The sequence below is a fragment of the Nomascus leucogenys genome, chromosome 21 (genome assembly GCF_006542625.1).
Source record: "Nomascus leucogenys isolate Asia chromosome 21, Asia_NLE_v1, whole genome shotgun sequence".
In the NCBI taxonomy this organism is placed as follows: Eukaryota; Metazoa; Chordata; class Mammalia; order Primates; family Hylobatidae; genus Nomascus; species Nomascus leucogenys.
The window spans coordinates 32,070,257-32,085,097 of NC_044401.1; the positions used below are offsets into that span (position 1 = coordinate 32,070,257).

At 35.5% G+C, this 14,841-nt stretch overlaps 1 protein-coding gene across 4 annotated transcripts in view; it reads right to left on the bottom strand.

Annotated features, from left to right (window-relative positions):
• CADM2 (cell adhesion molecule 2) overlaps window positions 1-14,841 on the bottom strand; it is a 1,106,513-nt gene that overhangs the window by 119,701 nt on the left and 971,971 nt on the right. For all 4 annotated transcript variants that reach the window (XM_003255142.3, XM_030801642.1, XM_003255141.2 and 1 more), the window contains one exon: window positions 11,912-12,002. In XM_003255142.3, the coding sequence (XP_003255190.1) occupies window positions 11,912-12,002 (91 nt within the window). The remainder of the gene's footprint in view (window positions 1-11,911; window positions 12,003-14,841) is intronic.

Sequence of the window (14,841 nt, forward strand, 5' to 3'; positions counted from 1 at the left end):
TATTTTTAAAAATACAAATTTTAAATCTATGAGCAAAAGAGTGCATGTCTGAAAATCTACTAAACGTGTATGACAGCACCATTCCAACATGGTGTCTTAAATGTATTGAGACATGTTTGGTGTAGGGTTTTCCAGTGAACATTTACATAATCCCTCAAAATAATTGGCTTTTTGTTGCAAGAAAACTGCTTACCTGGAAATGTTCAAGAAGTACATTTCCTCTGTGGATCTATAATCGTGGTTCTGCAAGCTCTTATGGGACTTTCACAAGACATTGGAACATTTAATTGAAAATGATTGAGTGCCCAACACACCACAGATGCCCATGCCCGGCCTAAATAACAGCAGTGGAGATTACCGAGAGTCAGCTTCTTGTTTCAAAAACAAAACCAAATATATTCGGTCTCATTTCCAAGATAACCACTTGTGTGTTTCCAGCGAGTCAATGTGTGATTAAATTTTGAAACCATAAAATAGAAGCAAAAGACCATACAGACCTCAGAAAAGAAACTCATTATGGAAAGGACTGCACATAATTTTTTTTCAATTTTGAAAATTTAGAACGAATTTTCCAATATTATATCTTTGAAGACATTTTGGAAGAAACTGACTATATCACTTTTGATTTTTAATTAGTTAATTGAGACAATTTTGCATTTCTCTAGATATCAGAACACAAAGTAAAACATATACACAGACACACACACACACATACACACACACATACACACCCCAATCTAAATGCTCTGTATCCTCTATTATCCAAGTACTGCTGGCATAAGAATATCTATATGATAAGGAGACTATCATTATGTTTTTCCCACTGATTATTTTAGTAACATTTTATACATAGCATTTAATAAGAAAGACATACTCTTGAGGAGTGTTTTATTTTAAAATCCTGCTTATTTTATTTATGCTCTAGGCTTTCCATTGTATTGCATTGCATTGATATTGTTTTGGCACTAATTTTGTATTGTAGTTGTAACCTGCAGTCTTCTAAAAGTTACATAAAATTAAGAATGCAATATAATCTATTCTTTTAAAAAATATATCTATTATAAAAATTGTATATTGGTCTCATTATAAAATCGAGGCAGAAACTAGGTGTATTTAGGTCTGTTTAGAAACTTTAATATTTAGATATGCTAACAAAGGTTTGAGCCTACATAACTTTTTTATATATATATATATATATTTGTTTTTATTATACTTTAAGTTCTAGGGTACATGTGCACAACGTGCAGGTTTGTTACATATGTATACATGTGCCATGTTGGTGTGCTGCACCCAATAACTCATCGTTTACATTACGTATATTTCCTAATGCTACCCCTTCCCCCTCCCCCCACCCCACAACAGGCCCCGGAGTGTGATGTTCCCCTTCCTGTGTCCCTGTGTCCAAGTGTTCTCATTGTTCATTCCCACCTATGAGTGAGAACATGCAGAGTTTGTCTTTTTGTCCTTGTGACAGTTTGCTGAGAATAATGGTTTCCAGTTTCATCCATGCCCCTACAAAGGACATGAACTCATCATTTTTTATGGCTGCATAGTATTCCATGGTGTATATGTGCCACATTTGCTTAATCCAGCCTATCATTATTGGACATATGGGTTGGTTCCAAGTCTTTGCTATTGTGAGTAGTGCCGCAATAAACATACATGTGCATGTGTCTTTATAGCAGCATGATTTATAATCCTTTGGGTATATACCCAGTAATGGGATGGCTGGGTCAAATGGTATTTCTAGTTCTAGATCCCTGAGGAATCACCACACTGTCTTCCACAATGGTTGAACTAGTTTACAGTCCCACCAACAGTGTAAAAGTGTTCCTATTTCTCCACATCCTCTCCAGCACCTGTTGTTTCCTGACTTTTGAATGATGGCCATTCTAACTGGTGTGAGATGGTATCTCATTGTGGTTTTGATTTGCATTTCTCTGATGGCCAGTGATGATGAGCATTTTTTCATGTGTCTGTTGGCTGCATAAATGTCTTCTTTTGAAAAGTGTTTGTTCATATCCTTCGCCCACTTGCTGATGGGGCTGTTTTTTTTTTTTTTTTTTTGTAAGTTTGTTTGAGTTCATTGTAGATTCTGGTTATTGGCCCTTTGTCAGATGAGTAGATTGCAAAAATTTTCTCCCATTCTGTAGGTTGCCTGTTCGCTATCATGGTAGTTTCTTTTGCTGTGCAGAAGCTCTTTAGTTTAATTAGATCTCATTTGTCAATTTTGGCTTTTGTTGCCATTGCTTTTGGTGTTTTAGATATAAAGTCTTTGCCCATGTGTATGTCCTGAATGGTATTGCCTAGGTTTTCTTCTAGGGTTTTTATGATTTCAGGTCTAACATTTAAGTCTTTAATCCATCTTGAATTAATTTTTGTATAAGGTGTAAGGAAGGGATCCAGTTTCAGCTTTCTGCATATGGCTAGCCAGTTTTCCCAGCACCATTTGTTAAATAGGGAATCCTTTCCCCATTTCTTGTTTTTGTCAGGTTTGTCACAGATCAGATAGTTGTAGATGTGTGGTATTATTTCTGAGGGCTCTGTTCTGTTTCATTGGTCTATATCTCTGTTTTGGTACCAGTACCATGCTGTTTTGGTTACTGTAGCCTTGTAGTATAGTTTGAAGTCAGGTAGTGTGATGCCTCCAGCTTTGTTCTTTTGGCTTAGGATTGACTTGGCAGTATGGGCTCTCTTTTGGTTCCCTATGAACTTTAAAGTAGTTTTTTCCAATTCTGTGAAGAAAGTCATTGGTCACTTGATGGGGATGGCATTGAATCTATAAATTACCTTGGGCAGTGTGGCCATTTTCACGATATTGATTCTTACTGTCCATTAGCATGGAATGTTCTTTCATTTGTTTGTGTCCTCTTTTATTTCGTTGAGCAGTGGTTTGTAGTTGTCCTTGAAGAGGTCCTTCACATCCCTTGTAAGTTGGATTCCTAGGCATTTTATTCTCTTCGAAGCAATTGTGAATGGGAGTTCACTTATGATTTGGCTGTTTGTCTGTTATTGGTATATAAGAATGCTTGTGATTTTTGCACATTGATTTTGTATCTTGAGACTTTTCTGAAGTTGCCTATCAGCTTAAGGAGATTTTGGGCTGAGACAAGGGGGTTTTCTAGATATACAATCATGTCATCTACAGACAAGGACAATTTGACTTCTTCTTTTCCTAATTGAATACCCTTTATTTTCTTCTCCTGCCTGATTGCTCTGGCCAGAACTTCCAACACTATGTTGAATAGGAGCGGTGAGAGAGGGCATCCCTGTCTTGTGCCGGTTTTCAAAGGGAATGGTTCCAGTTTTTGCCCATTCAGTATGACATTGGCTGTGAGTTTGTCATAAATAGCTCTTATTGTTCTTAGATACGTCCCATCAATACCTAATTTATTGAGAGTTTTCAGCATGAATAGCTGTTGAATTTTGTCAAAGGCCTTTTCTGCATCTATTGAGATAATCATGTGGTTTTTGTCTTTGGTTCTGTTTATATGCTGGATTACATTTATTGATTTGCGTATGTTGAACCAGCCTTGCATCCCAGGGATGAAGCCCACCTGATCATGGTGGATAAGCTTTTTGATGTGCTGCTGGATTCGGTTTGCCAGTATTTTATTGAGGGTTTTTGCAACAACGTTCATCAGGGATATTGGTCTAAAATTCTCTCTTTTGGTTGTGTCTCTGCCAGGCTTTGGTATCAGGATGATGCTGGCCTCATGAAACGAGTTAGGGAGGAGTCCCTCTTTTTCTATTGACTGGAATAGTTTCAGAAGGAATGGTACCAGCTCCTCCTTGTACCTCTGGTAGAATTCGGCTGTGAATCCGTCTGGTCCTGGACTTTTTTTGGTGGGTAAGCTATTAATTATTGCCTCAATTTCAGAGCCTGTTATTGGTCTATTCAGAGATTCAACTTCTTCCTGGTTTAGTCTTGGGAGGGTGCACGTGTCGAGGAATTTATCCATTTCTTCTAGATTTTCTAGTTTATTTGCATAGAGGTGTTTATAGTATTCTCTGATGGTAGTTTGTATTTCTGTGGGATCGGTGGTGATATCTCCTTTATCATTTTTATTGCATCTATTTGATTCTTCTCTCTTTTCTTCTTTAATTAGTCTTGGTAGTGGTCTATCAATTTTGTTGATCTTTTCAAAAAACCACCTCCTGGATTCATTGATTTTTTGAAGGGTTTTTTGTGTCTCTATTTCCTTCAGTTCTGCTCTGATCTTAGTTATTTCTTGCCTTCTGCTAGCTTTTGAATGTGTTTGCTCTTGCTTCTCTAGGTCTTTTAATTGTGATGTTAGGGTGTCAATTTTAGATCTTTCCTGCTTTCTCATCCGTGTTTCTGCCTTCATTTCATTATGTACCCAGTAATCATTCAGGAGCAGGTTGTTCAGTTTCCATGTAGTTGAGCGGTTTTGAGTGAGTTTCTTAATCCTGAGTTCTAGTTCGATTGCATTGTGGTCTGAGAGACAGTTTGTTATAATTTCTGTTCTTTTACATTTGCTGAGGAGTGCTTTAATTCCAACTATGTGGCCAATTTTGGAGTAAGTGCGGTGTGGTGCTGAGAAGAATGTATATTCTGTTGATTTGGGGTGAAGATTTCTGTAGATGCCTATTAGGTCCGCTTAGTGCAGAGCTGAAGTCAATTCCTGGATATCCTTGTTAACTTTCTGTTTCGTTGATCTGTCTAATGTTGACAGTGGGGTGTTAAAGTCTCCCATTATTATTGTGTGGGAGTCCAAGTCTCTTTGTAGGTCTCTAAGGACTTGCTTTATGAATCTGGGTGCTCCTGTATTGGGTGCATATATATTTAGGATACTTAGCTCTTCTTGTTGAATTGATCCCTTTACCATTATGTAATGGTCTTCTTTGTCTCTTTTGATCTTTGTTGGTTTAAAGTCTGTTTTATCAGAGACTAGGATTGCAACCCCTGCCTTGTTTTGTTTTCCATTTGCTTGGTAGATCTTCCTCCATCCCTTTATTTTGAGCCTATGTGTGTCTCTGCACATGAGATGGGTTTCCTGAATACAGCACACTGATAGGTCTTGACTCTTTATCCAATTTGCCAGTCTGTGTCTTTTAATTGGAGCATTTAGCCCATTTAAATTTAAGGTTAATATTGTTATGTGTGAATTTGATCCTGTCATTATGATGTTAGCTGGTTATTTTGCTCATTAGTTGATGCAGTTTCTTCCTAGCATCGATGGTCTTTACAATTTGGCATGTTTTTGCAGTGGCTGGTACCGGTTTTTCCTTTCCATGTTTAGTGCTTCCTTCAGGAGCTCTTGTAGGGCAGGCTTGGTGGTATATTTTTTAACAAATATTTTATTGAAATATGGGCTGTCCTAGCAATTTATAAGAACTCTTCAATGCTTGCCAACTTTATTGAATTATTGTGAAAAACATCAATGCTAAAAAACATGGGATAAACAAAAAAATACAACCATCATTGTTGTTAATACAAAAGGGCAATTTCTTTGTAATCCCAATTCTACCATTTATCAGCTGTGTTACTGGGAAAGATCATATAACTTGAACAAGAATTATTTTTCTTCATCTAAAAAAATTGAAATGATTGCAACAGTCTTTGTAAATGTTTTACAACATAATAGTTGTGTGATTTAAATTAAACAATTATGCATGAGAGAAAATTATGAAAAACTATGCCAAAACAAGGTCTTATGCATCACTGACCCTGGATTCCTCACCACTCCTGAGCCAAGCCATCTACTTAGTTTGGTTTGTTTAAGGCCTTCCAGATCTGCATTTGTTCTTTGTCAAAACTTACTAACTACTTAGTCCCTTTCATCCCAATAAAACTGCTTCAGAGTGTAGCCTTTCTCACACACATCAAACTAAAACTCAATCTTAATTCCTTCTATTCCTTGCAAATTGATCTAAACTTGTGCTACCTTAAAATTAAGGTAAATTAGTGAAGGGGCTTTTCCTGTGGCTCAGGATTTTCCAGTGTCTCGTTTTAACTATTTTGGATTTTACCCCAACTGAGGTTCGTGACACTGCCTCTCTTCTCTCTAATTTATAAGTATTATAATTTAACTTCAAATACAATATCGAAGTTGCTATATCAGTTTTGCCATGACTTCAGTCTGGGTTCCTTTGCTGTTTAAATATGTTTTTGAAAATACAGACCCACTGTCCTGAAATGTGTTTATTTTGCTTGAAATCTTGGATCCCATGGCCTGAGAATATATGTGAGATGATAACTCAGTTGTCAGAGTTGCCATAATAGCCTAATATTAGCATGTGTATTCAATATATAATTAAGACTTCTGAGTTGGAAACTTGCTGAGATACACTATATGTATTTCCTTGATCAAATAATAATTTATCACCCTCATTGTTATGATGTATTATATAATTACTTGGAGGCCGACATTTCATATACACTGTCATTATTAAAACAATCTGTTTGATAAATTTCATGTTCTTTGTTTTAGAGATAAAACTACTTGATGTGTAAGAGTGAACCCTAATGTAAACATTGGACTTTGGTGTCGTAATGATGGGTCAGTGTAGGTACATTGATTATAATAAATGTAACATTTTGGTATGGCATGTCAATACTGAGGAAGGCTATGAGTGGGTGAGGACAGGGGGTATAGGAGAAATCTTTGTACTTTCTGCTCAATTTTGCTGTGAACCTAAAACTGCTCTGAAAATAAAGTTCATCAATTTAAAAAAAGGAAAAAAAAATATTGAGTGTGCTTAAGTGATTTGCTTAGGACTACTCAGGCCACCAATATCCATAGATTTATAATTTAAACCCAGGTCTGCATTCTCTTTCTACAATACCTCAAAACATTTTGTGCCTCAGAGTTTGACATCTTAGGCATCCTATTTGAAAATAACATACAGATCTCGAGGATTAATTAGAGATTTTCTATATAGCAGGAGAGAGGTAAATATTCTGTAATAACAACTGCTATATATTGGCTCAAATAATGTAAAATTGCTATTATAGATTAATATTATTTTAAAGTACATATTTTATCTTATTTTGGTAAACAATATTTCACTCTAGATGATAACTTGCTTTCTTTGATTCATGGTTTATTTTGTCATTTCATCTGATGGTAATTGCACTGTATAATGATTAGCAAATAACCTGTGATTTGTAAAAAGGTACATGTTAGGCTACGAAAATTGACTTTATATAAAACTGTTCTGCTTTAATTTTTTTTGGATGGAGTTTTGCTCTTGTTGCCCCGTCTGGAGTTCAATGGCATGATCTCGGCTCACTGCAACTTCCACCTCCTGGGTTCAAGCAATTCTCCTTGCTCAGCCTCCCCAGTAGCTGAGATTACAGGCACCTGCCACCATGCCCGGCTATTTTTTTTTTTTTTTGGTATTTTTAGTAGAGACGGGGTTTCACCATATTGCCCAGGCTGGTCTCGAATTCCTGACCTCAGATGATCCTCCTGCCTCGAACTCCCAAAGTGCTGGGATTACAGGTGTGAGCACCCAGCCTTTTGTCTGTTTTTTTGTTGTTGTTGTTAAAAATCTTTATTATCCTAACAGAAAAATACATTAATATATACATATCAGAGTTCTTTAATTCCTGATCATTTCAAAAGTAGATGTGTAATTATTTCTCTAAAACACCTCACTAGTTGCTATATAGTATGTGATCTGTCTTCCTAAAGATTAAATTCTTTCTTCTTTCATAGAATTGGAATGTTACATGCTGTGCAATTATGCATACTAGATTTATGGCAAGAACAAAAGAAAAATTGTGGTTACCAGAAAGTAAAATAGTAAGTACAACGTAAACATTGTGTTGGATACATAGAAAAATTTATCAATACCTATAATTGTTCTCTTTTACAGAATAGATGCCAAATACATATTTATCTCACTGAAAATGTCGCATTGCTTTTTTGGAGGTGAATTTAAACAGCATTACACATTTGATTAAAATGAGTGATGACTCATTATTTACAGCGTGTTGGGGCAACGTCACGCCATTTAAGGTCATGACTTTAATGTAATATAAAGGTTTCATGTTGTGTGTGTGTGTGTGTGTGTGTGTGTGTGTGTGTGTGTGTGTGTTTTCGTTTACTTTTAAAATGGAGAATGCTGCTGCCTGAAAGCTGTCTGGGAATTTAGCCAAAGAAAGAAGAGGGTTGCAAAAACTCTGGGGACTTGAAATAAAAGTGGCTGGCATTAGCTCGGTCCTCACTTTAAACTAAAATTAAAACAATGGACAGACATGTACAGTAATCTCTCTTTTAAGGAAAGAATAGAATGCTTCTAAAGTACTGTCAAGTGGAACAATTTGGTCCTGGCCCAAGTTATGCAGCTGTTTCACAGGAAAATGGCAAAAGGCTTCAGTCCAAAGCAGGCAAATAAGGCATGATTGTTCATAAACAGTCACTGGGGCCCTCACATTTAGAACAAGGAAAACAACATTAGCATAAAGAAGGGCAGGTTCGGAACACCAGCCTCAGTGCAACTTGAGCCATGCCATGATGTTGTGATTTACACAAAAGATAGTGGTGTGATTTTGCCTACTACCAATATACCTAATTACTCTGAATAGCTCATTCTTCAAATCATATTACTCAAATACTTTTTAAGAAGCAATGGGCCGGGCGCGGTGGCTCACGCCTGTAATCCCAGCACTTTGGGAGGCCGAGGCGGGCGGATCACGAGGTCAGGAGATCGAGACCATCCTGGCTAACACGGTGAAACCCCGTCTCTACTTAAAATACAAAAATTAGCCCGGCACTGTGGCGCACACCTGTAGTCCCACCTCTAGAGGCTGAGGCAGGAGAATGGCGTGAACCTGGGAGGCGGAGCTTGCAGTGAGCCGAGATCGCGCCACTGCACTCTGGCCTGGGTGAAAGAGCAAGACTCCGTCTCAAAAAAAAAAAAAAGAAACAATGAAGTTTTGACCACAGATTAAATGTATTATTGAAGACAGCTACAAGGTATAAAGAAATCATACAGCCACTATTCATTCCTGATTTTCACATGTTAATGAGAGGTGGACCAGGTAAATGATAAAGATGATAAAAATTAAGTGCTTGGGGCCTCACTCAAAGACTAAGCTACAGTGTTGCTTCTCAGTGGTTCTTAACTAACAAAACGAAGATACAGGTACAATAGTTGCAAAGTAATGGAGTAGAACTTTGACCACGATTACCTGAGTAAAACAGGGAATTCTAACCTGCTGTTTGAGTATATCACATACCTCATTTTCACTCCCTCTCTTTTGCTGCTTTCTTAAAATATGCAAGACTCCCCATTATATGTGTTATTATTATTGTTTTATTTTAAAATGCGTTTGACAGAATTTTTTCTCATCCCTCTTCCATTTTTTGATTCATTTTTTGAAGTTGATAGTCTTTCCTTTAGTGACTATCTTCACTTCCCTACTACCTACTAATTCCCTGATTAAACCATTTCAATTTGCATCCTGTTCTTTTTGCTCTGGTAAGACTTTTCTTTAAGATCAGTAAGCTTTCCTTCTGGGAAAATCCAATTGTTTCAGTTTTCTCTTGTTTTTTTATCCTTTCTGCCTCATCCGGCACTGTTGGAAATAGTATATAAACTACAGAAAGGCTAAAAATTAGACTGTTTTTAAAGAGATTAATGCCTTCATCTAATGGAGAAGACAGTTACTGTAAAAATGTAGAGAAGTTTATTTAAGATGATTAGAAGAACGAAGAAGAAGCAATAGTCCAAATGATGAAAGGCATCAAAGAAGCTGATTCTAACTTTAATGCTAATGTCCTGACAGTCTGCAAGGAAATATGATAAAGGGAAAGTTGTGAATGAGAATATAATACAAGAAATCAGTTAATACATATTTACTTGTGGACCATAGCATACAGAATATAACACTGGGATCTACGAAGGTAAAGGCAACATATAATGACTACTTTACTTTGAAGACGTTGTGGAGCTTATGAGTTATTTGCCAAAAGATACTACATTAAATTACAGATTTTTATATGGTTATGAACTCATGCCAGAAATGACTAGTTTTGTGGAAATTTGACAAGTTTCCAGAAATAATATAAATATAGAAGAAAGCCTAATAAAGGAGGATGGCAACAGTGAAACACATCATGAGACTGGCCAGTTCACCGCCCTAAAGCATCTAGGGCTTCAACTTCGGTGGTGAAAATTATTGTCAGTCCCATTCTAGTTTTTCAAAAGTAACTTTAGCTAGAATAAGTGGAAATTTACATTTAGCAATTGAAGTAGCAGCACATAATAGAAAGAGTTAAGGCTTTGGGCAAGACTGAACTGAATTCAAATTCTCACTCATTTTAAATCTGGATAAATAGGAAAATTTAGTTAAAAGTTTTGAACCTTAGTTTCTCTTCTGTAAAACAGGAAGCCTTTCTTATTTCCATTATCTATTTGCAAAATGATAGTAATCAGGATCCTTCTGAGAAACGTAACATTTTCCATTTCATAAATCTCTTGAAATTTGTATTCTTCAATAAAATAAATAAGAAATTATTGTGCTTTTCATTCATCTCCAGTGCAGAGGATTATTACACATCTAAGATTATTTCTAGGTAACTAAAAAGAGATTAAAAGAAGACACATTCATTCAACCATATCTTAGATGAGTGATATGAACTACTTAAATATTTAATTATATAAAACGTAAAGTCTAATAATTTCCATAAGTAAAATAATGTTTCTACTGTTGGAAGTAGATATGGAATCAAAGAATCATTGTAAGACAATTGGATGCTACTTGAGCAGGCGTTCATTTATTTTCAAGCATTCTATAAAGCATGTTCCCTAACTTCACCTCATTTAATCGCATAAATTGTGCACATAATCCAAATGTATACAAATGTACTTTTGGATAAGGAAAGAAGACCAAAAAGAATCTCTGTAAAATAATTACTAGAAGAGAGAACAGTTTAAAAATATCAAAACTGAGTTAAATAAGGCATGGATTTATTAATATGGTAAAAAATAAAATGACACACAATTGATGAAGTTAAAGTGCCAGGCATCTATCTTACAATTCTTTTAGAAAAATTCCCCATGGGATAATGTGAAACTTAAATAATATAAATGTTATTGGAGGCAAATTTTTAGTAATTTAACCTGATTTGCCAGAAGCAATCTCATATAGTTATATACAAAGAACAATTTAATTCCTTCTATTAAAATTTAAACAGAATTCAAATAAATTGGAATCTTTTAAACAAATCAAGTAAATTACATAAAGCTAGGCCTAGAGTGTTCCTGTATTAGAATGATCATATTGCTTTCAATTAGAATTTAAATAATCCATATTTAAATATCCATATGTAAGTTTTGCTTAATAATTGGTACTCTTTGACTAGCTATTTATAAACACAAATTTCGAAAGGTGAAGTTTTAGAGTTGAAGTGACATTATCACATTGACGTGCATATATTCTAATATTGAAATTACTTTACAATTAAACACATTGAGTTTGTGACCCCGTTACTTGTTTCATTGGAAATATAGATTTGATTTTCCTTTTATGAAAATAAGTCTTCATGTAACTTTAAAACTTGGGCATATTTTGGGGATGCTTCAATATTTTCTAAGTTTTTCATGGGAGAACTGAATTCAACAGTGTGCTGCTTTTATAGTCTGATGATATGAACAGTGACTGATATACTCCCTTCAGGTTAAAATATCTTACTGGAAAAAATAAAAAAAAGAAATAACAGCTGGAAATCTTCCCAGAAACTTCATTAGATGACAAAGTAAAAACCAATCTTCCATAGACTTTAATGAAGACATGGTTCACGAGGTTTTCTGTTCTAGAGATCACTTTGCCCACCAAGAAAAGACACAAACTGTGGATTCCCACAGTTAAAGCCTGTAATCAAAGCAAGATAAAAGAAAAAAAGTAAAAAGCTTTATTGCTCATTAACTCACTTACAGTGGTTTTCCTTTGGATTCACAAGTCAAAATTAAAGGCTGTCCTTCTTGTGGAAAAGGAGTCGATGGTATGATCTTAACTGATGGTGTATCTAGAAACAAAAGAATATTAAGAAAGGTAATTAAACACATACAAAACTAGATAGTTAATAACTGTGCATCATGCTGTGTGTTCAGCATTTCTTATATATTATTTATAATTGTGTATATTTATAAAGGATTTCTTAGATTTGGTAAAATAGGGTGTGTGATTTAAAAATCTAACAACCTGTCCATGCAAAGCTAACAAAAATATCTAAATATCTCCTGAGCACCACTGTTGTATTATTTCTGAAATCTGAATTTAAAAGTGGAATTGCAAAAAGTGGTTCAGATGAATATCAAGCATTTCGTACAATTGTTTCTTAAACTATTTATAGATGGCTATGAATACTATTATTATGGGCTGAATGCATTTATGTGCATCTGAATAACAACATTTTCATTGTTACAGGAATACCAGGGACTCACAGTAAGGAACCCACAATGAACTCAAGCTCAATTACTATCTCACGAGTATTATGCAGAATCTTTTCAAAATGCAATGATGCGGCACTGGGCACATGCTGCTTGCTCTGAAGTACAGAAGTACAGTTAGTGAGTCACTTCCAATAGCATTTATGATTTTATTAAAAGTTAACACTTCTTATATATGCTACTGCATGCTTGTTAGAAAATTATTTATTTCCATTTAACAATAAATCATCCCTAGTGAGAATTAAAGAATACTTTAAGACATTTATATGTATAACTTGAATGACATACGATATTCCTTAATCAACATAAAGATAACTTATTTCATAGAAAAAATTGAAAATAAACTCAAAAAAGAAACAATATTAACACATTCCTTCTTTAGGAGGCTTTGCTAGTCCTGGCATTGTCTGGCCCATGGTCAATGTGAAATTGTCTCCTCCTCTTATCTTCACATTCTCCACAATAAACAAAATAGGCTCTGAACTCTCCAGATCACAATTTTTCTCACTCTTTCCTTCTTAGCTGAACTGATCTGCACTGTTATTATATACATTCTTTGATTTTAGAGCCAGTTAAATGAGTTACTACCGATTGTGTAATTTTCAGGTGAGTTACCTTATCTAAGGAAAATATTATTTAGATTTTTCATATATAGAATAATAAAGTATAATATAAGATGTTATAGTTTATATCATACTTTAAAATTATGTATTCTTTTCAAATGCATTCTCCTTTAATTCCTTAAACAAGAGAATGCATTTCAGATAATTAAAAATAATATTCTGGTTGCAAATAAACATTTCAAATACATCACAGTAAATATTTGTGGTGCAAAATGACTTAGGAAGAAAAATTAATTTGAAAAAATATGATACACATTCATCATACATTTTTAACTGATAGAAGAAAAAATTGAATATCAGATTTAAACATACTTTATTAATTTTTTCCATTATCAGCACATCTATGGAATCAGTTATTGAATAGGATAATCATATAATTTCATCTCCAGAGCAGGACATTTTTAAAAGAAAAAGACAAAATATTAATAATTATGAAGATGACAGTTGTCAACCAGACTGTTCTGGTCAAACTGAGGCCTATGGTCTTTTGACCTCTAACTAAACATACATATAGCAAAATTTATTTTCCCCATGACATATTATAAAGGAGAGTTTAGTTTTCATGGAAAAAGTTTGAGGTGAAAGATCAGAAATGTATAATTTGGGGAGACAGAATTATGTTAACATGGGTGTCTGTGATGTTTAATTTTGTGCGTCAATTTGACTGTGCCTTGGGGTGCCCAGCTATTTGACCAAACATTATTCTGAGTGTTAATGTGAGGATGTTTTTTGGAGGAGGTTAACATTAAAGTTGGGAGACTGAGTAGAGCAGATGGCGTTCCATGATATGAAAGGGCCTCATCCAATCGCTTGAAGGACTAAATAAAACAGAAAGGCTGCTCCTCCTCCAAGTAGAAAAGAAATCTTCCTGCCTGATGTCATTTGAACCAGCAAAGCTGACTTTTTTCCTGCCTTTAGAATAGAATGGAAACCTTGGGTCTTTCTGGGTCTGGATCCTGAGACCTTCGGACTGGAACCATATCATCAATTCTTCGTTCTCAGGCCATTAGACTCAGAGTGGAACTAAAACCATTGGCACTCTTGGTCTTCCAGCTCGCTGACTTACTTTGCATATGTTGGAATTTCACCTCCATAACCATATGGACAATTCCTTACAATAAATCTCCTTTAATGCGTATGTACAGCCTATTGGCTCCATGTCTCTGGAGAACCCTAACACGGTGTCCAATGTCCTAACAAAGAGATCCTGAGGCTGTCTTTTATTGAGCGGGGAATGTGCCAGGTGGTAATCTCAGGAAGCTCTGAGAAGTGAGACAGGAAGGGAAGGAAGTAAATGAAGCCAGTGTTAGTGAGCAGACTACACTGTGAGCAAAAGAAATTGAGTTCAATTCCACTGTGGAACTGAGAGTGAGTGGAGGACATGACTCTGAGTTACCTTACTCGACGGGCAAGAGACGGGACTGTTGATGTATTGATGTATTGATGTATTTATTAGTTATCCTCTTTGACTGAGGACTGCTCCCGCAGGTGGGGGTGGAGGAGGCTGGTGAGGAGGTGTTATTTCCCAGGCACTTTTGCCCTTCTCAGTACACAAAAATAGTATGTGCCAAAGGGAAATGGAGGGTCACCACCAGGATCTGCTTTGGTAAGGTAAATTACATAGTGGCAGGCAGGTGGGAGAAAAGAGGAAAGCAAAATGTGGTTTTGCTCTGCCTGTTTAGTTTAAGCAGTACAGGAGAGGAGGGAATCTGTGTAACAAATGTTCCCTCGAAGCATGATTCAGCGTTCCCTTTAGATCTGACACACAGAGCTTCCATTATAAGCAAACGCC